At 40.2% G+C, this 23,380-nt stretch overlaps 1 protein-coding gene across 1 annotated transcript in view; it reads right to left on the bottom strand.

Annotated features, from left to right (window-relative positions):
• Window positions 1-23,380, bottom strand: part of TDRD1 (tudor domain containing 1) — a 61,404-nt gene that overhangs the window by 23,219 nt on the left and 14,805 nt on the right. Inside the window, exons 3-17 of the mRNA XM_060405115.1 lie at window positions 20,564-20,894; window positions 17,738-17,796; window positions 12,847-12,991; window positions 11,003-11,108; window positions 10,409-10,472; window positions 9,464-9,568; window positions 9,060-9,242; window positions 8,428-8,571; window positions 7,702-7,876; window positions 6,400-6,486; window positions 4,465-4,632; window positions 4,232-4,339; window positions 3,041-3,211; window positions 672-914; window positions 181-321 (exon numbers count right to left, since the gene is read on the bottom strand). Of these exons, the coding sequence (XP_060261098.1) occupies window positions 181-321; window positions 672-914; window positions 3,041-3,211; window positions 4,232-4,339; window positions 4,465-4,632; window positions 6,400-6,486; window positions 7,702-7,876; window positions 8,428-8,571; window positions 9,060-9,242; window positions 9,464-9,568; window positions 10,409-10,472; window positions 11,003-11,108; window positions 12,847-12,991; window positions 17,738-17,796; window positions 20,564-20,894 (2,230 nt within the window). The remainder of the gene's footprint in view (window positions 1-180; window positions 322-671; window positions 915-3,040; window positions 3,212-4,231; window positions 4,340-4,464; window positions 4,633-6,399; window positions 6,487-7,701; window positions 7,877-8,427; window positions 8,572-9,059; window positions 9,243-9,463; window positions 9,569-10,408; window positions 10,473-11,002; window positions 11,109-12,846; window positions 12,992-17,737; window positions 17,797-20,563; window positions 20,895-23,380) is intronic.

Raw genomic sequence — 23,380 nt, 5'->3', positions numbered from 1 at the left:
GGAAGATACCTTGGAGAAGGGAATGGCAACTCCCTCCAGGATTCTTGTAAATCTTTCTTGGAAATACAAATACCCACTTGGCCCTCACTCAAGAGGGAACAGTTATCATCAGCCAATCACAAACTTTTCTTTCTTTAGTATCTATGACAATGTAACATAAATAGGTAAGAGTCAACTTACCATCATCCCCTTTAAGCACATGGCAGTAAAATTCTCCAGGACTATCAATCACACAGACCACAACATCCACTGTTTGATCAACAGCAAGTTCAACCCACGTCCACACCAGTGGATTGACTTTGGTTTCTATACCCAGGGGAACTGTGAAAATAAATGGACATTTTGCTAAACAAATGGCCGGAATGGTGGGTCGAAGGCAGGAAGAACCTGCTCTCGAAGAACAGAACTTCCAATGACTTTCTTAGTGACTTTACAGAAAAGTTAGTTAATCTCAGAATTAACCATTACTATCTCACTGAATTTCCAATTTCAAATTCACATTTCTGATCCATCTCTAGCTGCCAGTGACCCAAACACACACTCTGGATGAATGGTTGATTGAAAAAGACAAAAGGTATTCAACGTCCATTCTTTTTAAAAATATGAGAACCCATACATTCAGAGCCATTTGAACTCCAACGGGGACATTACCTGGTGGACAATTTACTTACCACTGGCTTCTTTCACGTCACTGGGCTTATCTGTCACAAGCCCCTTGTCCTCCACGGCAAAGCCTGCACTGAGGAGCGCTTTGGTGACACTGATGTGGGGTGTCACAGATCGATCTATAAGTTCCACCAGGGAACTGTTCTCCAACTTGTCCACCACGTTCACTGTGATAATTTTGTTCTGTACAATCTTCTTCATCAGACAAACAGCTTCTGGAGTCCAAATTCCTAATGATGGCTTTACTCCTAACAAAGAATTTTTGAAAGAATGTTCAAATACTTCTTATCGCAACCATCTAGAAATTTAGCTCCTAATTTCCACAAAGTTAGCCGAAAGGAATCTATGACAAACACTGGCACCAGCAAATTCCACTGGAGAAGGATTTTCTAGACATGAAAATGAAAGCAAAATTACAAAGTCTGTAAAAAGCTTCTCTATTTCTATGTAAACAAACCATCATAAATCCATTGATAAGAAATGTCCAAAGCAGCAAACCTAGAAGACAGAGAGTAGATTAGTGGTTGCCTGGGAAGCCAGGATTAACTACAAATGGGCATAAGAGATCTCAGTGCAGTGATGGAAATGTTCCAAAACTGGGCTATGGAGATGATGGTGCAACTCGATAAATTTACTAAACATCACTGAATTACACACCTAAAACAGTGACTTTCATGGTATATAAATTATAGCTCAATCAGGTTAAGAAAATCATAAACAACAGTATAAAACAATCCAAGAAGAAACCCGGTCACTGACACTGATGTATGAAACATCTGTAGTATTTACTGAAAGGGCACTTACAGAATCAACAATCCTAACGTTATGCACAGTCATTTCATAAAACTACGAGCCACGTAACTTACAAGAAAACCTCTGATCTCACTTGAAATGCAACAGACTAAAATGCTTTCATTTATCAAGATTAGCCAAGATGAAATAACACAGAACTATCTATTTGGCGTGGGGACGAGTGAAGGAACTGACTCCCTCCTACGTTTCTGGCTGGTGTGTAAAGCAGGTCCACCTTTTCCAGAGAACTATCAAAACAGGTACACAGACACGAGAAGCAGCAGACCTTCCACCTAAGGAGGCATTTTGCAATATAACTATATTTTACAACCTATCCCAAGGAAATGATCTTTGTAAAAAATTAATTTTTAAATTGAAGTGTATTTGATTCACAGTACTGTATTAGTTTCAGGTGTACAACACAGTAATTCAGTATTTCTATACTCCGCTCAAAGTGATTATAAAATATTGGTTATATTCTCTGTCCTATACTATATATCCATACAGCTTATTTAATTTATACGTAACAGCCTGTATCTCTTCCTAACAAAATGATCTTGGATAGGTTGTGAAATGTAGTTAAGAGAACACTACGAGTAGCAAAAACTTGGAAAGATCCTTCCGATAAGCGGATACTAGTTAAATTATGGTACTCTGAATCAAAGTTGTAGAAGCCAAACTTTTAAGTTGGAAAGAAGCTCCTGCTCCTAGAGGGGCACATTACACGTACAGCAATTTCTAACCATACGATCATTCATGTTCTTATGGTTTTTACAAGCAATGAAAATAAAAGTCGCTCAGTCGTGTCCAGCTATTTACCACCCTACAGACTGTAGGCCACCAGGCTCCTCTGTCCGTGGAATTCTTCAGGCAAGAATAGTGGAGTGGGTTGCCATTTCCTTTCCAGAGAAATCTTCCTGACCCAGGGATCGAACCCAAGTTTCCCACATTACAGGCAGATTCTTTACTGCCTGAGATCCCTGGGTCAAGAAGATCCCTACAGAAGGAAATGACAACCCACTCCAGTATTCTTACCCAAAAACTTCCATGAACAGTAGAATTTAAAAGCAGGTTTTCCCCTAATACACACAACTGACAAACTGCTGTGGTTATATTAAAAGGCAATATCTATAAATAAGGAAAGAATAATCAATTTCACAAACACAAGTATATTCAATTTTATTTTATTTTAGATTGCAAGGGCTTCCCTGGTGGCTCAGATGGTAAAGAATCCACCTGCAATGTGGGAGACCTGGGTTCAGTCCCTGGGTTGGGAAGATCCCCGGAGGAGAACACGGCAACCTACTGCAATATTCTTGCCTAGAGAATCCCCATGGACAGAGGAGCCTGGTGGCCTACAGTCCACCAGGTCGCAAAGAGTCAGACACAACTGAGCGACTAAGCACAGCACAGATAGCAAAAGAGTCACCTGTATTTCCCAAACGTTTTATTAAGGATTATTTTTGCATTAAGGTAAGTTGTATCTAAACATAGTCCTTGATCACTAGTTTAATTTCAATTCCAATGCTCTTACTTTAGGTTTCAGTATTTTAAGAATATGAGAACCATAAAAATTACATACCTGCCAGCACACACTTTATAGCTTGCATTGGCAATTCCAGCAACTTGGGAGTTATGGGGCAAAGTCTTGTCAAGCTAAGGATCTCAAAGTTTCCATAGTCTACATATCCGACCAGTACAGATTCCTCGGAAGCATAAGCCAGAACAGAGGCACGGTACCACTGGTCATCCTCTGAAAAGAGAAGAGACTCATTGGAAACGTTTTCCTAAGGTAGACATAAACAAAAACCTTCCCTCCTCAACTTAGATGGTCATTTAGACTCTCTTTTCATGTAACATCAAGCTTTACTGACAACGTGTGCTTATTCAACACTGCTACTTCTGCCTATCAGAAGCTTGCAGCTCCTAAAATGTCACTTTCATTCAGCCCTCACTAGGCCACTCAGGTTGCATGCTGCTGTCGCTATTTCCTTTCATGCTTTGTCTCCCTAGGAGACAGTTAACTCCATTAGGACTGGGAAGATGTCCTGGTCATGTAAGTGAGTCCATGAAGTCTTGATCAACTATAGAATACCTGACAGTGTGAGTCAACCAGACTCCATCACCCAAGCCACAGATTTACTGCAGGCCTACTTGGATCTGCCCTTTCGGGAGGGCCACTGGACTGCCCTTCAGCAGATGACTGAACCCGGTCATCACAGGGTCATCATCTGAGGAGCAACCGAGGCTGGGCCTCCAGACCCTCTTCCTGGTCCAAAGAAAACTAGCCAAGACATGACCCTGGGCAGTTCCGCATTCCCAAATGACATAAACAAGTACCTGTATCAGTCTCCTAAACTAAAGACTTGATAAGATAAAAACCTCCTGCACCACCATACCCTCAAAGCCTGTTCACAGGCTTCCTCCCTCATGCACTTTGATTCTGCTTAACTGGATATATTTTAAATATAATTGGTGCAGGACAAACTTCAAATGCAGCCATCTAATGCAAACCCAAGATTCTGTTTTCATTTGTTGGTTCAGTTCAGTTTCGTTGCTCCAGTCACGTCCGACTCTTTGTGACCCTATGGACTGAAGCACGCCAGGCTTCCCTGTCCATCACCAACTCATGGTGCTTGCTCAAACTCATCAAGTCGGTGATGCCATCCAACCATCTCATCCTCTGTCGTCCCTTTCTCCTCCTGCCCCCAATCTTTCATTTGTTGGTACCTAATTGTAAGCAGAAAATTTAACACTACTCCCTTCTCCTTACCGGAGAACTGAGCACAGCAGATGTCACCAATGGTGGGATAGAAATCCGAGCGCGGAGGTACCTGGCTGCAGTACTCACCAAGCGACCTCTGAAGCTCAGCAAGCTTACCTGGAGACAAAGACCACATCTTAAACCACAGAAACCAAGTCTACATGTTACCTGCACAATTGCAGGTGGAGTCTCTTAACAGATAGGGTATGAAATGTTGACAACACTGATCAAGATTTACTTACGCCCACTTTGTAGCTGTTGACAAAAGAAGTCCTCTGGAGTCTGCACATGGGCGACCACGCCACAAAACTCATCACCTACATTCAGAGTCAACACTTTGGGGATGAGGTCACTTCTGTCCACGACAATTTTATTTTCAGCCATCATTCTTCTGACATCTTCAAGATCACCTTATCAGAAAACAGAGAGGCAAGCCATTCTGGTTTCCTTAATCCCATCCCCTGGTTTTTCAGACCTTCCTGTGCTCTTTCACACTTCTAGGCCTCACTACATGCTGGTCCTTTTTCCAGAACATACTCCCAGATCGCCCAACAACTTGAGTCTTTCCTGCTCAGTATGACGTCACTGCAAAAGGCTTCCCTCCAAATCTGGGTCAGGTGCCCTTCCCAGGGTCCCCAGTACAGACCTGTGCTTCTGCTACCAATCATTTAACAACCTCTTCCCTCTGGGCCTTCCCTGGTGGCTCAGACGGTGAAGCATCTTGCTTATAAGGTGGGAGACCTGGGTTCGATCCCTGGGTCAGGGAGATACTCTGGAGAAGGGAATGGCAACACACTCTAGTACTCTTGCCTGGAAAATCCCATGGATGGAGGAGCCTGGTAAGCTATAGTCCTTGGGGTCACAAAGAATTGGACATGACTGAGCGACTTGACTTCTACTTCCTTCCCTCTGGGCCTGCACTGCCCACAGGTATTCTGCTGGGCGGCTTTTATTCCTTCCCCTGGACCCCTTGGTAGCATCTGTTACTGCTGATGACTCCTGCTCAGAAGACTGACTCTTCTGTTATTCTGGCAACATTCTCCACGTTCTCTTTCCACCTCTCCCATCACAGCTTCTCTCTTGGCATTGTAAGCCCAGGTTCACCTCCCTCACTTTACCGTCTCCCTAAGACACCACCATCACTAATGGTTCCAACCGTGACTACTTTCAGACCATGAAGCGTTGGGTTTTTGCCTCCAGATGGCAAAAAACTACTGACAGCTTTTTAGCAAGCCTGTCACATCAAGATTTATGTTTCAGGGATTTCATATAGGCAGTACTACAAGAATACAGACAGGAGACAAGAGATAAATTGGAAGGCTGCTGCAATGATCCATGAATGATAAAGACTCCTGAACCAGAAAAATGGTAGGGAAAAAAAAAAAAGATTTTTTTAAAAAGAAAGGGAAAATAAATAGACAAATGCTATTTAGGAAGAAGAACTAATAAAGATCTAGCAACCAATTATACAGAATAAGAGATGGGAGCTGAGAGATAGAGTAGATTTGAGAAGGACTAGTTTCTCTGTGACAGGATGTGCCCCATCACAGCATTGTAAATCTGGCAATCATCTCCAAAAGAATGAGAAATAGAAGATAAAGTGCATCTACATCTAAAGTAATTGGAAAAAGAGCCAAAAAAAAAAAAAAGGAGAAAGCAGACTACAAAAAACAATACATAAGGTGAGGTAAAGAGAAAATAAAATGCCAACAGCAGAACTTCTTGGTTTTCTTGTTAAATGAAAACTACACAATTAAATAAGTGGAAAATTTAAGAAGAAATACCACCCTACCAGAAGAGAATGTTATAGCCCTATTTATTATTACCAGCATGCGAAGGAAGGAGGAAATACAAATCAAAGTATGGAAATGTTAGCTAAAAATCCCTCAACTCAAAGTGTTGTGATGTTTTAGTATTTCATAATCTCTGGTAATTATAAAACGGAGAATTAGCTGATAGGAGAGGGAAGGAAAACAAGCAGGGAAAACTGATTAGAAATAAGAAAATAATATACTAGTAAATTCAAAAGTATCATTTTTCTTCTATAAAGTTTACAGGATGGTCATCATTTCCATTAAATCTGACAGTGTGATAGTTGTGCCTTTTTCATTTAGTAGACAATATATTCTTCAATAACTAAAATCACTATACCGCTCAGTATTAATCTGTATACTCACTTGAATCTGTACTTTGCTTCTTAGAATTCTGTCCCTTAGGTTTCAAACCATATCCCATTTCTATGAGCACATGGTCTAAGAATTTTCCTAAAAGTGATTCAGAAAACATATTTCCATTGAGACGTACCAAGTATTAGAGGAAGAGAATAAATACAAAACAAATGCATCATAATCACGTGATTTAAAGATTATAAGTATTCACACACTGGCCTGCTTTTTTTTTTTTTTTACTAGTTCAGCTTCTATGTGAAAAACATAGTTTATTAACGCTCGCCTTTAAAAACTGAGGCAAAAACCCCATCAGTACTTGACAAAAACCTTAATCAAAATATTTCACTTAAAAATTATGACTAACAGGAAAGATTTAGCTACCACCTCACTGGCATGCTTAGAACCACCACCATTTACAAGAAAATATAAATTTGAGATATAAGACGACTTCATCTCAGATTTAAAGTATGGTTGAGAAATATCAACAGTATCCAAAAGCTCAGGTCACAACATGAAACATACAGAGCAGAGAAACAAAACATACAGATTTTATACTTAATTTCACAAAAGGGTGAACTGAATTTTCTACCAAGTAATCAACCAACGATGGGTCTCAAAATCAAGAGTCAATTAAAAGCTCATAAAGGGAATATAAGAAGTCGCTTTTAAAATACGCACAAAGCCACAAAGGAAGGACAGGATCTCAAACTGCTTCCGTTTCTACAACTCAAATTCTTGTTGTTGTTGGTTTGCTAAGTCACGGTGGACTCTTTGTGACCCTATGGACTATACAGCCCTCCAGGCTCCTCTGTCCATGGGATTTTCTGGGCAAGAATACTGGAGTGGGTTGCCATTTCCTTCTCTAGATCTTCCCTGACCCAGCAGAGGAGCCTGGTGGGCTACCGTCCACGGGGTCGCAGAAGAGTCAGACGAGACTTAGCGATTCAATGACAACAATGCTAACCAAATCCAGTTCTGTGAAAAAGCTCTGATGGTGAGGATGGACAAATTCAGAAATTCCTGAATTTTCCCAGTAAATGAGTAGAAATTAGGAATAAATATTACAGTAGCTGTATAAAAAAGATAATACAGGTTTCCGACACTAAGTCTACATCTAGCTCTTAATATACTCAATTCTATAAGCCCATGCTTTGTCTCTGACAAACTGCCAACTCCAAGAGCAGAGCCATGGCCGTATCTTCCATCAGAATCCAAACGACTCCAGACTAGGGCTTACTTGGTCTCACTTCACGCTTCTATTTCTTTCCTGTGTCACATTAAGTGCTCCCCTTAGAAAGAGTCAGATCTTACCTGAACTTGTCATCATAACATCCACAGCAAAGGTAACCCCTTCTTCCTTTTTTAAGATGTCCACTATCTTTAAAGAGCAGTACTGCTCCATTAACAGTGATTTAATAGTTCTGATACAATCATTGCTCCAATTCCCTTCTGCCGGGATAACACTGGCCACAAAGCATCTTATGGCCTGAAAGATTTTATGTAAGGTACTAGAGATTAGTATTTGAAAATGACTTTTTTCTCATTATGTAAAGATTTTTTTTAAGAACGAGGTATTTCATGCTGAAGATTTATCAAAAATCTTCAAGTACGAACTTGATAAACAATTTTGTGAATAAGTATTTGTCCCTCTTGATATTCTATCCACAACATTTTACCTTTTGGGACTTGAAGCTTGAGAAATCCATGAAAAGATAGTAATTACCCCTCAATTACACATAAATTCCAATCGATTTCAAATAATGTAATAAATATAGAAATGATTGCTTCTAAAGAGCAGACTGATAAAATGTCCCTAAAAATGCCAAGTTTCTCACCTGTGGTAGTACTTTAAGTAAGGCCTAATAAAGTGGAGCCAAGAAAGTCCATTAGTATTTCTCTACATAGTAAAAGAGATATCAATTGGTACTTTTTCATAATAACTATGGCAAAAGAACATGCAAATACTGTGTCCATCAAAACATAAAATGCAGCTTCTTTGGGACACTAGTAGGAATTTAGAAAGTAAAAGAGACTCACACAAGGAGGAAACAAGTCAATTTTCCTGGTTAGTTGGTGAATTCTGTTTATTGGGATTATCTCTTCATTTCCATAATCAATATATAAGACTTGTGCCACCTTCTGCAGCAGGTCAACATCTTGAATTATTACTCTGTTCCAGGTCTGAAAGTGAAATATGACAGCATTCTGCTTCAAAGCAGCATTTCACAACCTTAGGTTTGAAAACTCTCAATCAATCTACAGAACTTGCTAAGGAAAGGTTACTGTTCTATTCTGAGATGCTCCATTAACAAGTTAACTTCCTAAGAATCTGGCTCAGAATTCCCCAAATTCCTCCGTTTTAGATGCTTTAGTATGCACGATCCCCAGGTTGTTCTAGCCCAGCAGACTTGGCTATGCAAAATAAACGCAAACTCTAGGACTCTTACCCACCCAGCAACTGAGGAGCCTACTGGTTGAGTTGCAGAGGCCTGGGGCGTGAAGGAAGTAAGCGAACAGGCCTGGACTCCAGACTGAGGAAGAAAAACTGCAGTGTGACCAGAATCTCACCCCAAGCCATCTAACCCATCATTAAGAGCTCTGGTGACGAGCCGATAGAACCAAAGTAAATTAAAACATCTTATTTAATAATTCATTTCGTTAGGGGTTACCTGATCAACAGTGTACTTGGCAACACAAATTTCCCCCTTCACAGGAATATACTCTTCTTCATGTGCCTTATTTGCATAAGTTTCCTTTAAGCTCGCAGAGAGTCGGTTCATGTATTCTAAAGCTTCTGAAGAATATAACTGCACGTAGAAGTCGCCTGGGTGTTTGAATTCAGTAACTGTGCCCTTTCAAAAACAAAAAGTTGTAGCAATTTGTTGAGAAATACAGCAAATGCTAATTCTATAAAGCTTTGTAACAAGATACAAAAAGTGTTATAAGCAGTTTCCGTAATTTGTATCAATTTCAGTACTATTTTGGAGCTATCTTATAAATTCAAATCAAACAAGGGAAACAAGGAAAAAAGTCTGTAGTGCTTTGGAGCTCTGTGGAAATGAACAGCAAATACCTTTATTTCCATGGTCTTCCTGAGTTGTTGGCTTCTCAAATCAGAAAACATTATTTTATCAGCACAAACAGCTCTTTCTTTAGTGACTCTGAGAGGACAGTCACTCTGGTTTGAAAAAAAAAAAAACCACATAAGTGAGTTACTTTCCAAGCACCCTTTTAAATACCATGGCCAGGATTTGCTAGAATCAAGGTCAAAAGAGCTCAGGTTTGAATAAAAGCATAGAGAAATAACATTATCTTCAAGAATCATTAAAACAAACTGTCCACAGGCTGTCCACAGGCAGAGTACAGAGCATGGGGACCACCCAAGAATCAGGCCATGGCGGTGATAATGGTGATAACGAGGTTGAGCTTATTTTAAAAAGGGGAGGGGGAGGGGAAGCGGAGGAGGCAGTGTTTTAAGTTTTCCCTTGTGATCCTTTTTATAGAGATGTGTTTCTTTTTCAAAGTAGAAGCCAGGACCAGCTAGAGAAGACTACAATTTATCTATAAAATATGAGTTGGATTCAGTGATACTTTTTAGATTACAAATGATTTACTTCACATAGTTACCTAAATGGAAGAAAGGTATTAACAGGAAAAAAATGTTCTTTTAGATAACAGGGCCCTATCAGAATCCAGTACACAAAGCTAGAGAGCTGTGCACACAGGAACTATAAAAATAAAGGACTCTCAGTCATCCGCCTACAGCCAGACACAGCATCTCAAGTCCTTTTTAGGGAAAAAAAAAAAAAACAAAAAAACAGCTGGGCATAAACAATTCTTGTAGACCCCCAAGGATCACTAGGGTATACAGATTTATTTAACAGGAAAACAAAAACAGAACACTGGTGAAATGGAGAAATAAGTCATAAATATTTTATTTAGCTTCAGTCCTCTTATTTTGAAATAATGGGGATCATTAAAAATTTGCTCTTAGGGCAAAGAAAGAGTATAAATATACCTCATCTTTCACTTCCATGTTCTTTGTTTCAAAAGGTGATTTATAATCTTCAAGTTTGTGGAAACTGAAATAAAGCAACCAATTATAAAACATACGGCGCAGAACCAATTAATGGTAGCATAATTGTGGTGGGGCCACAGCTATGTTAAATTCTCCAGAAAACCCAGAAAGAGCAAAACAGCTTCTTCCAGAGAGAATCATAGCAGTAACGCGGTAATACAACCCACACTGGCTATGCAATAGTCTGCTCTGTGCACAGGTGTGCTTTTGCCAAAAGCCGCCTAATGAAAGGGAGACAGTCCCATTCTCCAAACCTCAGTGTTCCTAACTGCAAAATGGGAATAATCCCTACATTACCTAAAACAGAGTTCTGAGGATCCAAAATTATATAGCTGTTCACTTCGGATTTGTACATTCTATGTCATACTTCAGTAAAAAAAGTAAAAAGGAGCAACGTTTACATACTTATGCCTGTTTACCTGATTTGATCCTATACTACCAAAAAAAAAAACCCCCATATTTTAAAATATCCAAAAAAATAAAATAAAATAAAATAAAATATCCTCTAATGAAATTTTTAAAACTCACACTTACTTTTGCTGGACAGGTCTGCACACAATTTTGTGGGCTGCCCAGTCCCTTCTCTGGCATACGCTGGAGCAGTAGTACGTCTGCTTACACTGTGAGCACCTCAGCGACCCTAGGGAAGACAGCCCGTGACACCGCCAGTGTGTTATTGCAAATATCTGTCACCAAGAGCAAGACAGATTCAAAGACCAGACATATCAAACGCCACTCTATTCCTCATATCAAGGAGACTATGTGAAGACGATCATGCTGTTTACCATCCCGGGTTAAGACTGGACTTTTAAAGCTCTCTGGAACTGCAGAAAAAGGCGAGTGCCGAGATGAAAACCGGGAGGACGACAGACTGGAACCACCACTGACTTTCCTTGAGTAGAACCCAGAATGCGCGCTGGAAAAGGAACAATCAAAGGGGACAGAAAGTCTGGGGTGGTGGAATCAGTGCACAAACAGTCTCAAGAGGTTCATCTTGTGCTTTTAAGAAAGCACAGAACAAAAACCAACGGGACAACCACACCTAGAAAAACCCAGGAAGTTTCTGAAATGAAGCTGAAAGAAAAAATGCTATGGGTATCCAGACAGAGGAAGACAAGTTATCTAAAAAACAAAACAAAACCCACAAAACTAGGCTGACCTCGAATGCCTCCGCTCAAAGGGAAACAGGAAAAAAGGAGCAAATATCCAAACAGACAGTAAGCACAGGAAAACTGCTTGAGATCACTGATCATGAGGGGAAATGAAAATTAAAACCACAGAGAGATACCACCACACACGCCCATGAGAAGAGCTAAAACTAAAAGGACTGGAAACACCAAATGTTGACAGAAGATGTGGAGCAATCAGAACTCAGCAACAGAGGGAATGCAAAATGGGACAACTCTTTGGAAAATGGTTTGACTTTTTCTTATAAAGTGAACCATATATCTACCTTTGACTCAGCAATCCCACTCCCTAGGTCTGCACCCAAAAGAAATGAGACCCTAGGTCCACAAAGATTTATGCAAAAAAGTGGAGAGCTCTATTCATAATAGCCAAAAGGTGGACACAAGCAAAATGTTCAACAGAACAGATACACAAACGGTGGTATCACACAGTGAAATGCTACTCAGCAACAAACAAAAAAATTAATTGTACATGCAACAACATGGATTAAACTCAGGAATATTTTCTAAACAGAAAAAGCTTCACACACAAAGAGTCCATACTGTATGATTCCATTTATAAGAAATTCTGTAACTGGAAAAATTAAATTATGGTCAAAACACCAAAGTGGTTGCCTCAGGCGGGGCAGGTATATGACTGAGAAGGGACAGGAGAGAACTTTCTGAGGAGACAGAAATCTTCATTTTGACAGGGCTAGGAGTTTGTGCACTTCAGTGCATATCATATTTTACTGAATATCTCGAAAGTATAAAAATAATCAAGCAAAGAAGCAGTAGGAGTGTGAAGATATGGATGAACAAGAATGGTAGGATGTTGGCAGCTGCTGAAGCTCAGAAATGGGTATATGATGTATACACTCATCTGTTTATGTTTTACATAAAAATATTTTTCAAATGTGAAAAGGAATAATTCAACAGGCAATACTGGAATGGATAGCCTTTCCCTTCTCCAAGGGATCTTCCCAACCCAGGGATCAAACCCAGGCCTCCTGCATTGCTGGCGGATTCTTTACCAGCTGAGCCACAAGGGAAGCCTAAGAATACTGGAGTGAGTAGCCTATCTCTTTCTCCAGGGGAATCTTCCTGACCCAGAGAATCAAACCCGGGACTCCTGCATTGCAGGCAGCTTCTTTACCAACTGAGCTATCAGGGAAGCCCAATCCAACAGGCATCTGGGAGCAATATGTTTACCGAACAGACCACAGCGATGGCAGGTTGTCGATCGAAGAGGAGGTCCTAAGGAGTTGAAGAGTGCTGGATTATTTATAGACAAGGAATTCTCAACCAACTTGTGTACTTTCTTTGACTTTGCAGGAGGCACATGATTGCTAGGCTTCTATGAAGAAAAGAGAAGAGCAGTATTAAAACCTGGTAAGAATATTCTGTTTTATTTGTTAAATATAGATTTGGGATTTTGCTTCTGAGAAGTATATTAAGTAGATCAACTTTTCCTTACTCCTACCATTAATTATAACTGAACACCTTGGACTTACGTGGAAAAACACACAGCAACTCTGAAGGAAGGCAGAAGACAGACGAGCTACCCTGGGGCCCAAAGAAGGACCCAAATGGGGTACTGGAGAAGCCAGAACACCCAAAGGCACAGACAATAAAAGCCCCAGCAAAAAGCCTGCTCGCTCTTTCTCTGGCCAAAAGACCAAGAAAGGGGCGGCCCAGCAAGACAGAAAACCTTAACCAGTAACTGCTCTGGACAATCACCGCAGAAAAAAGCTGTGGTCCCCCTCCCACCAGCAAAGGTAGACTGGGGAGCCTCCACCTCCACCCGCACCAGGGCACTGGGAGGTACCCCTCTCTCCCACCTGGGGATATGGGAGAAGGCCAACAGAGCAGGGAGCCGGTACTTCATCCCTGTGGGGGTCTCCCTGTAGAGGCCATGCGGAGGGCCTGGACTTTCTCCTGGCAGTAACGAGTGTCCCTCTTACCCCCATCACCACTACAACTCGGGTGGTTAAGAGGAAGCCTGGTGGACAGTCAGGATTTTCCACCGCCATTCAACAGGAAGGTGTGGAGTCTCTCCAAATCCCCCCATCTCCAGTCCCCCCTCCACCCCATGCAAGTCGAGAGGATGTGGTGGGGGGCACGGGGAGGCAGGTAAGGACACTAGGGAGCTGAGCTCCCATCCTTGTCCAGCTGAGCACATTCTGGGCCGTAAGTCATACAGGCAACGGTGTTCTCTGACTACAATGGCCTCACATACAGATCAGTAAGAGAATGAGAACAGATAAGCTCCACACTTTTGGAAACTAGACAATACACTTCTAAATAACGCATGTATTGCTAAGACAGAAATTTATAGCACTAAAGTCACACATTAGAAAAGAGGAAAGCTTAATACTGTAGGGTCTCATCTCAAGAACCTAAACAATAAGAATAAAACATGCCCAAAGCAAGCAGAAGGAAGGAAACAAGAAAGATAAAAGTAGAACTCAATGAAATTAAAAATAAAACTGGGAGAAAGAAATCATACAAGCCCTGGTTCATTGAAAAGATTAACAAAATTGATAAATCTCCAGCAAGACTAACAATGGAGAAAACAAAGGCAGAAATCATCAATATCAGGAATGAAATAGGTATGTATTGCCACAGACCATGAAGATACAAAGATGATAATGGAACACTTCAAACAACTCTACATAAATTTCACAATGTGGCAAAAGCGACCAATTCCTGAAAAATCACAAATTATCATAATATGAAATAGATAATTTGAATAACCCTATAAATATTAAGGAAAATGAATAATTTTAAAACTCCCAAAAAAGAAATCTTCAAGCCCAAATGGCTTTTACTATTGGAGAATAACTACCAAATGTTTAAACAATTTACAGTGATTCTATACAATCTCTATCCCAAGAAACTAGTGTTATCTTGACACCCAAACTATACAAAGACAATAAAAAAGAGAAAATTACAGACAAAACTCATGAAAATGGATACAAAAATCCTTATTCAAAGCAACACTAGATATAATTCAGTAATATATAAAAAATAATTATACATCATAACCAAGTGGTGTTTATTCCAGAAATATGAGACTAGTTAAATTTAAAAAAAAAAATCAATGTAATCTACAAAAATAACAAGCTAAAGGGGAAAAGAATCACAACAGTATCAATCAATGAAGAAAAAGCATTTAAAAAATTCATTACCTATTCATGATAAAAAAAAAAAAAGAAAGCTCTCAGCAAAGCAGGAAGAGAGAAAACTTCATCAACTTGATAAAGATCATCTACAAAAATCCTATAGCTAACATTCTCAACAGCGCAAAGACTCAATGCTTTCCCTGTAAGCTTGGAACCAAAGATATCCACTCTCATCACTATTAACACAGTGCTAGAGTTTTAGCTCACGCAATAAGGCAAGAAAAGGAAATAAAAAGCATATATTTTTAAAAGGAAGAAATAAAACTGTCTTTTATTTGCAGGTGATATAATTACCTATCTAGGAAATCCCAAGCAATCTACAAAAAAATTCCTAGAATAAGTGACTCCTGGAGGGTCACAGGATACAAGATAAACATGCAAAATCAACCATATTTTTACATATTAGCAATGAAAATGAAGACACACGGAAATAAAATGTATAATAGCATTTAGTCAGAAAAAAAACCCACTTAGTTGTAAATCTAACAAAATATACACAGCTTATAACCTGAAAACCACAGTGAAAAAAATCAAAGAACATTTAAATGAATTGGAAGACAGATTGTGTTAATTAGAAGATTCAACCCAGCAAGTTCAGTTCAGCTCAGTTGCTCAGTTGTGTCCGACTCTTTGTGACCCCATGAACTGCAGCACACTAGGCTTCCCTGTCCATCACCAGCTCCCAGAGTTTACGCAAATTCATGTCCACTGAGTTGGTGATGCCATCCAACCATCTCATCCTCTGTCATCCCCTTCTCCTCCCGCCTTCAATCTCTCCTAGCATCAGGGTCTTTTCAAATGAGTCAGTTGTTCACATCAGGTGGCCAAAGGACTGGAGTTTCAGCTTCACCATCAGTCCTTCCAATGAATATTCCCTTTAGGGTGGACTGGTTGGATCTCCTTGCAGTCCAACAGACTCTCAAGAGTCTTTTCCAACACCACAGTTCAAAAGCATCAATTCTTTGGCACTCAGCTTTCTTTATAGTTCAACTGTCACATCCATACATGACTACTGGAAAAACCATAGCTTTGAATATATGGACCTTTGTTGGCAAAGTAATGTCTCTGCTTTTAAATATGCTGTCTAGATTGCAGGCAGATTCTTCATGAGCTGAGCCATAAGGGAAGCCCAAACCCAGCAAAGGTGGCAATAATTCTCAAATTGATATACAGGCTTAATGCAATTCTATCAAAATTCCAGCAAGATTTTTCCTAGTTACAAACAAGAGTACTCCAAAATGTAGACTGGAAAGAAAAGAAACAAGAGTGGATAAAACTATTTTGAAAGATGAAAGAGAAAATGGGAGGAATCACTGTACCCAACTTCACGACTGTCTATCACAGCTGCAGTACTGTGTGGTACTGATGCAGGGAAAAGACCCAGAGATCAGCAGAAAAAACAGCAAATCCAGAACAGACCCACACAAATTAGTCTAACTTGTGACAAAAAGGCAAAAGCAATCCAGTGGAGGAAAGATAACATTTTCATCAAATGGTGCTGGAGCAACTGGACATCACTAGCCAAAAAAATTTACCCTCAACCTAAGTCTCATGAGTTGGAATTAACTCAAAATGAACCACACATTGAAATATGAAACTATAAACTTCTTTGGGGGAAAAAAAATCCCAAAGTTTCTGGAGCTAAACCAGCAAAGAGTTCTTAGACATGACACCAAAATACTCCATAAAAAGAAAAATTGACCAGGATTTAGTTAAGAGCTTTTGCTCTGCTAAAAACCTTGTTAAGAGAATGCAAAGAGAAGTCAGGAACTGGGAGGAAATATTTGCAAATCATATATTTGACAAAGGACTAGAATCTGGAATACATAAAGAACTTTCAAAACTCAGCAGGAATAAATAAATAAATAAACAATTCAAATTAGAAAATGGACAAAAGACATGAAGAACATTTCACCAAAAAAGACACATGGATGGCAAATAAGTACATGAAAAGATGTTTATCCTTAGCCATCAGGGAAACAAATTAAGATCACAATGAGCCATCAGTAGATAAATGTGAAAACAGGGAAACTAAAAATACTAACACTAGCAAACACTGGAGAGGATGCTGGATGGAGAGAATCTGGATCACTTATGTATTCTCGATGGGAATGTAAAATGGTAGAGCCACTCTGCAGAACACTTTGGCAGCTTCTTAAAAACCTAAACATGCAACTACTATATGGCCCAGAAACTGCACTCCTGGGCACTTATTCTAAAGCAAAAACAAAAAACTCATGTTCACATAAAATGCTGCACAGCAATGTTTATAGTAGTAGTAGTTATAATAGGCAGAAACTGGCAACAGCCCAGATGTATTTCAATGGGCCCCAGAATTACATAGGCCTCAGCAATAAAAAACAATACACTACTGATATCACCAGCAGTCACGGTGAATCCTCAGAGAATCACACTGAGTGAAAAAAATTCAATCCCCAAAGGTACAAACTGCATAATACTGTTTGTATAACATCCCATCCTTGAAATGACATTTTGGAAATATGGATTAGATTAATAGCTGCCAGGGGTTAAGAAGGGGGTATAGGGGACAGGAGGGAAGTGCATGTGACCTCAAAAAGGTGCAGAAGGGATCCTTGGAGTGATGGAACTATTCTGTATCTTGACTGTACTGTTTCGTTATCCTGGTTGTAATATTATACCGCAGCTCTGTAGTGTGTGACCATAGGGAACACTGGGCAAAGGCTACAAAGGATCTCTATTATTTCTTACAACTGCATGTCAATCTGTACCGAAATAGAAAAAGTTTATGTTTTTAAAAGATACTAGGCTAAAGATAAAACAATGTGACCTCGAATATTACCTGCAAATTTAGTAATTCTTTACTAACATAATACAGAAACATGTTTAGAATCTTTTATCCAGAAACGCCAAAGAGAAGAAAATCCACATTAACTTACACTATTTACTTCCTTGGGTGGTGAATTATTTCCAGCATTTAATGGTGACACAGAGTTACCTGGGGATATAAAACATAATGCCGAATAAAAGTCAAATATTACTTTATTCCTGAAAATGTACAATAACATAATTAGGTAATATTCAAATAGAGCTATATACCATAATAGCCTTAAACCCACACTATAAATAAGCAACATCCTACTTTTCCTAATGGAAAATAAGGATTTGCCTGAGATTTCCTCTTCTAGTACACCCTGCTCACCGTGAACTTTTCTCCATTCACAACGGAAACAATTACCAGGCTATCTGAACTGCAGACTCATTTACCCTCTTATAAATTACTGAGGACCTCAGAGAGCTTTTGTCTACATGGTTTATATCTACCAATATTTAGCATTATTAGAAATTAAAACTGGGAATTCCCTGGCCGCCCAGTGGTTAGGACTCCATGTTCTCATTGCTGAGGGCCTGAGTTCAATCCCTGGTAAGTCCTACAAGCCACATGGCACGGCCAAAAGAAAAAAGAAAGAAATTAAAACTAAGAAGTAGAAATTAAAACTAAACATTTGAAAATATTTATTAAAAGTAACAAATGTATTATATGTTGCCATGATTTAAAAAAAAAACAACAACTGCATTTTCCAAAGCAAACAAAAAGACAACAGTTTGAAGAGTGGCATTATTTTACATTTTTTCACATCTCTTTAATGTTTGGCTTCACCAATGATAGCTGGATTCTCCTATCTGCTTTTGAATCCAATCTGTTATTATATGTTGCTTTAATTGACGTCTCTGAAGAAAATCTGGCCTCACGCACATATACGGTTACAAACAGGAATAGTATTTCATGGCCTTCTCAGACAACTGTGGATATTTTCCTTTAATTCACACCAAAACCAAAGTGGTAGTTTAAGGGTTAGTTACAATATGGAATCTAAAGCTATATCAATAAACTTTTCATCTGTTACATTAGAATCCACTGATTTATCTTGCACTTCAAATGGATTTTTATCCATGCATGACTACAAAACACTACACATTGGTTTTTTGGAAAAGACTAAGAAACTCTTGAGTTATACAGATCTTACAAATGTTGACATATTTCATCAAACAATATCAAAAAATCTTAAGCGTTAATATCACTGTGCACCTCAGCAGAAAAATCTTCTAGGTACTGGGAAGCTCTCTAGCTCACAGTGGCAGATACATATTTCCTCAAATTGTATTTTATCACTGTAGGGCACGCGTCAGTCGTGTCCGACTCTGTGCGACCCATAGACGGCAGCCCACCAGGCTCCTCCGTCCCTGGGATTCTCCAGGCAAGAACACTGGAGTGGGTTGCCATTTCCTTCTCCAATGCATGAAAGTGAAAAGTGAAAGTGAAGTCGCTCAGTCGTGTCCGACTCTTCGTGACCCCATGGACTGCAGCCTACCAGGCTCCTGCGTCCATGGGGTTTTCCAGGCAAGAGGACTGGAGTAGGGTGTCATTGCCTTCTCCGATTTTATTATTAGCAACAAAATATTGTCAGCTGCTTCCTTTGAAGTGACAGGCCCCACTTTGCCCATTTTTGAGAAAATGACTGCCAGATATCTAAGTCTGAATGATCACAATTTGTCATTCTTTTCAAGCAAAAATGAAAAGCTCCAAAAAAAATTCCAAAAACATTTCCATTCAGCTACAATTCAAACAATTGCACACATGCTCTTCATACTTCAGTAAGCAGCAGAAGTTAGGGGTAATTCTCATTTTGTTACACAGAATATTAAAAACACCTGTACACAAGGGTCAAGACTTATTAATAAATTTGTACTGCCTTATCAAAGGCATTCTTACGTAAAATTGGCATTTCTGGCTTGCTTTTGTCTTAAATGCAAGTGCGTGACAATGAAAAACAATGACCCCTAACCCAGGCTGGCACCCCTGCTAAAGACGAGCTAATGAGGTGTCACAGGCTACCCACCTCTGCTTCTGCACCACCTGCATAAACTCAGCACAGTGAAGAAGAGCAAATAATGTTTTAATATTATTAGGAAAATACTTGTGACCCCAGAGGCCCATGGGCTTCCCTGGTGCCTCTGATGGTAAAGAATCCGCCTGCAATGCAGGAGGCTTGGTTTCAATCCCTGGGTCAGGAAGATCCCCAGGAGAAGGGAATGGCTACCTGCTCCAGTATTCTTGACCAGAGAATTCCATGGACACAGGAGCCTGGAGGGCTACAGTTCATGGGGTTGCCAAGAGTGGGACACAACTGAGCAACTAACACTTTTACTTTTTGGCCCAAGGGCCAAACTCTGAGAACTATATCACCATATTATAAGGTCACACCTTACATACATTCACAGAGGCTGAATTCCACCAGGCTCCAGCCTCCTTAAAAAGTAGATTTTTAGAATTAAGATTAAAGGGAATGATTTTTTAAAAAGTCAAATGAAACAAATTATAGTCTTAGATACATCTTTGTGAACTATTATATGCACAAAATTTGCACAGTATTTCTAGCCTAAGGCCAATCTTTAGAGCATTCATAGAAAGCCAGTGTTTCCTTTCTACATTTCTAGTGTATCTTTGGATTAGGTGGAGGGCTGGGGAGAGAAGTTCATTTGCAGACATTTTCTCATTCTTTCTGTGATTAGTGTAACCAAAGTAGCTACTTGGCACCTGGTTTTCCTTTCTAAATTAATATTGACATGCAAATACTGTAAGTTAGCCATTTGGTTGTTCTGTTAATCGGTACCTGGTGTGTAGCCACAGATACTTACAGTAAGTCTAAGAAACCATCAGAATCAAGTGACTATTAAATATTAAACCTGCAGTTTGTACTCACCTGTTGGCAATGTCTTCCTGTCTTCCTTGGATCCAGCCATTTCTCCATTGACACCGTTAGGGTGTGAAGATAGTGAACTGTCTTCCTGACTAGCCAAAAACTGTTTGGTTTGCTCACAAAGCAAAAAATTGTTCTTTTTATTTCCATTCTCTGGGCTTTTCAACCTGAAATTAGGATGGTTAGGATGTCCTCCAGGACTTCTTAAAGACTCGTGTGATGGAAGCTTGCTTTCATTTTTCTCAAAATTAAATGGCTCTGTCATTTTACAGGTAGATGCCGCCAAAATATTTCTTGACATCATATTAAGCAGCAGTTTGACATTCACAGAAGTCTAAGGGAAGAAATGTATTCAAAAGGCAACTTTAATCCCAAAAGTAGAAGCACTGCAGGCCCAGGTGGTTTCTTTTTTATGCAACAGCTCTTTCTCATAAATGACTCCAAAGCAGATGTAACTAACTGGGATACTGAACAGGAGGGAAAGGGGCAGGGCACAACTTTTCAAAGAATGACATAGAAAGTCAAAGAGGAGAGTGAAAAAGTTGGCTTAAAGCTCAACATTCAGAAAACGAAGATCATGGCATCTGGTCCCATCACTTCATGGGAAATAGATGGGGAAACAGTAGAAACAGTGTCAGACTTCATTTTTTTGGGCTCCAAAATCACTGCAGATGGTGATTGCAGCCATGAAATTAAAAGACGCTTACTCCTTGGAAGAAAAGTTATAACCAACCTAGATAGCATATTCAAAAGCAGAGACATTACTTTGCCGACTAAGGTCTGTCTAGTCAAGGCTATGGTTTTTCCTGTGGTCATGTATGGATGTGAGAGTTGGACTGTGAAGAAGGCTGAGCGCCGAAGAATTGACGCGTTTGAACTGTGGTATTGGAGAAGACTCTTGAGAGTCCCTTGGACTGCAAGGAGATCCAACCAGTCCATTCTGAAGGAGATCAGCCCTGGGATTTCTTTGGAAGGACTGATGCTAAAGCTGAAACTCCAGTACTTTGGCCACCTCATGCGAAGAGCTGACTCATTGGAAAAGACTGATGCTGGGAGGGATTGAGGGCAGGAGGAGAAGGGGACGACAGAGCATGAGATGGCTGGATGGCATCACGGACTCGATGGACCTGAGTCTGAGTGAACTCTGGGAGTTGGTGATGGACAGGGAGGCCTGGTGTGCTGCGATTCATGGGGTCGCAAAGAGTCGGACACGACTGAGCAACTGAACTGAACTGAAGGACACAACACTGAAGGATTAGAATCCAATGGGACCAAGCTGGCGGACAAGACTAGACCTTTATCCTCAATCAGCAAGTGAAATGACACACCCACGAGTGCCAAGACAGTTCCAAGGCTCTGTTCAAGGACCAAGGAGTGGGTGGTGGCCCAAATCCTGGAAAGCTCCGCCCCTTCCCTAAAACATGGAATAATCCTCCCACTCATTAGCATATGAAACTACCCAGCACGCCCATTTTCACACGCGTCCTCTGCGATGGCCACACTCTGTGGAGTGTGCTTCTCTCTGTATCCGAATAAATGCACTTCTTACCTACCTATCACTTTGCTCTCACTGCATTCTTTCTGCGCACGATGAGACATTAAGAACCCGAGCTTCATTTGGTCCTGAAACCAGGTACCGTGGGTTTTGGCTGGGTTTGAGTCCCAGCCATATGGGTTCAAGTCCCAAGCCAGGTTTTGACTGGGTTTGAGTCCCAGCCACATGGGTTCAAGTCCCAATCTGAGGTAAACGGTTTCAATACCAAAGCCTGTTCTACAGGCACAAGAAAAGAATGGTTCTTTATCATTTAAGTACAAACTCCAAGTTGAACAAAATTCAACAGTGGACAATTCAAGAGACATTAAGCATTACACCTCTGAGTTCCGCATCATTCCTTACTTTTAAAAGCTTCTGGAAACAACAGGGGTAGAAAAGGACTATTAGCTCAGTCGGTAAAGAATCTGCCTGCAGTGCAGGAGATCCGGGTTCAATCCCTGGGTCTGGATGATACCCTGGAGAAGGAAATGGCAACCCACTCCAGTGTCCTTGCCTGGAAAAATCTCATGGACAGAAGAGCTTGGTGGGGCTGCAGTCCATGGGGTCACAAAGAGTCAGGCACGGCTGGGCGACTAACACTTACTGATTTACTTTTTTTTTTTAATGTATTTCTGACCTAGAGCCTACAACTCAATGGTGAAGTATAACAGAGGGTAGTGTTTAAATCGGGTCATCATCTGCCTGTGTAGCCTTTCAGAACCCCTCTACCCTCTCCTGCTTGTTGCTCTGCTATGACCTTGAACCTGGTCCCCAGAATGGCCTCGCTCTCATCCCCCTGGCCAACACTTTGTTTCCTATTTGCCTCAGCTGATTTCTCTTTGCTCTGTTTGTTTGTTTTTTTTTTTTCCCCTCAAGTCTTCTATTTCATAATCTCCATTTGGGTTTTATAAATTGTAACTTGCATCTGTTGCTTTTAAAGATTTATCTGTGTGAGCGGTTGGCTGCAAGTAAGGTACACATGTTGTTGCAGAGAGCCTCTGAGAAACCTCTATCCAGACAGTAGGCTGGCTTGTTGTTTTTCTATTACTCCTCGACAATACTAAGTGCTCAGGGGAAGTTGAAAAAAAGAGTGGAGAAACAATCTTACTTTGAAATACTGACCTATAGCTTTGTTTTCAGCCTGCAGGCAAAACGTCTGCCTATCTTCCCAAAACAGCTCAGAAAGGAAAAAAAAAAAAAAAGGCAACAGATAGCCCAAATTGGTATGAGTAACAGCTAAATGTTATTTACACTACATTTTACATTTAAAGTTGCTCAGTCGTATC

The sequence above is a fragment of the Ovis aries genome, chromosome 22, assembly GCF_016772045.2.
Source record: "Ovis aries strain OAR_USU_Benz2616 breed Rambouillet chromosome 22, ARS-UI_Ramb_v3.0, whole genome shotgun sequence".
Lineage (NCBI taxonomy): Eukaryota > Metazoa > Chordata > Mammalia > Artiodactyla > Bovidae > Ovis > Ovis aries.
This window is presented reverse-complemented; position numbering and strand designations above follow the sequence as displayed.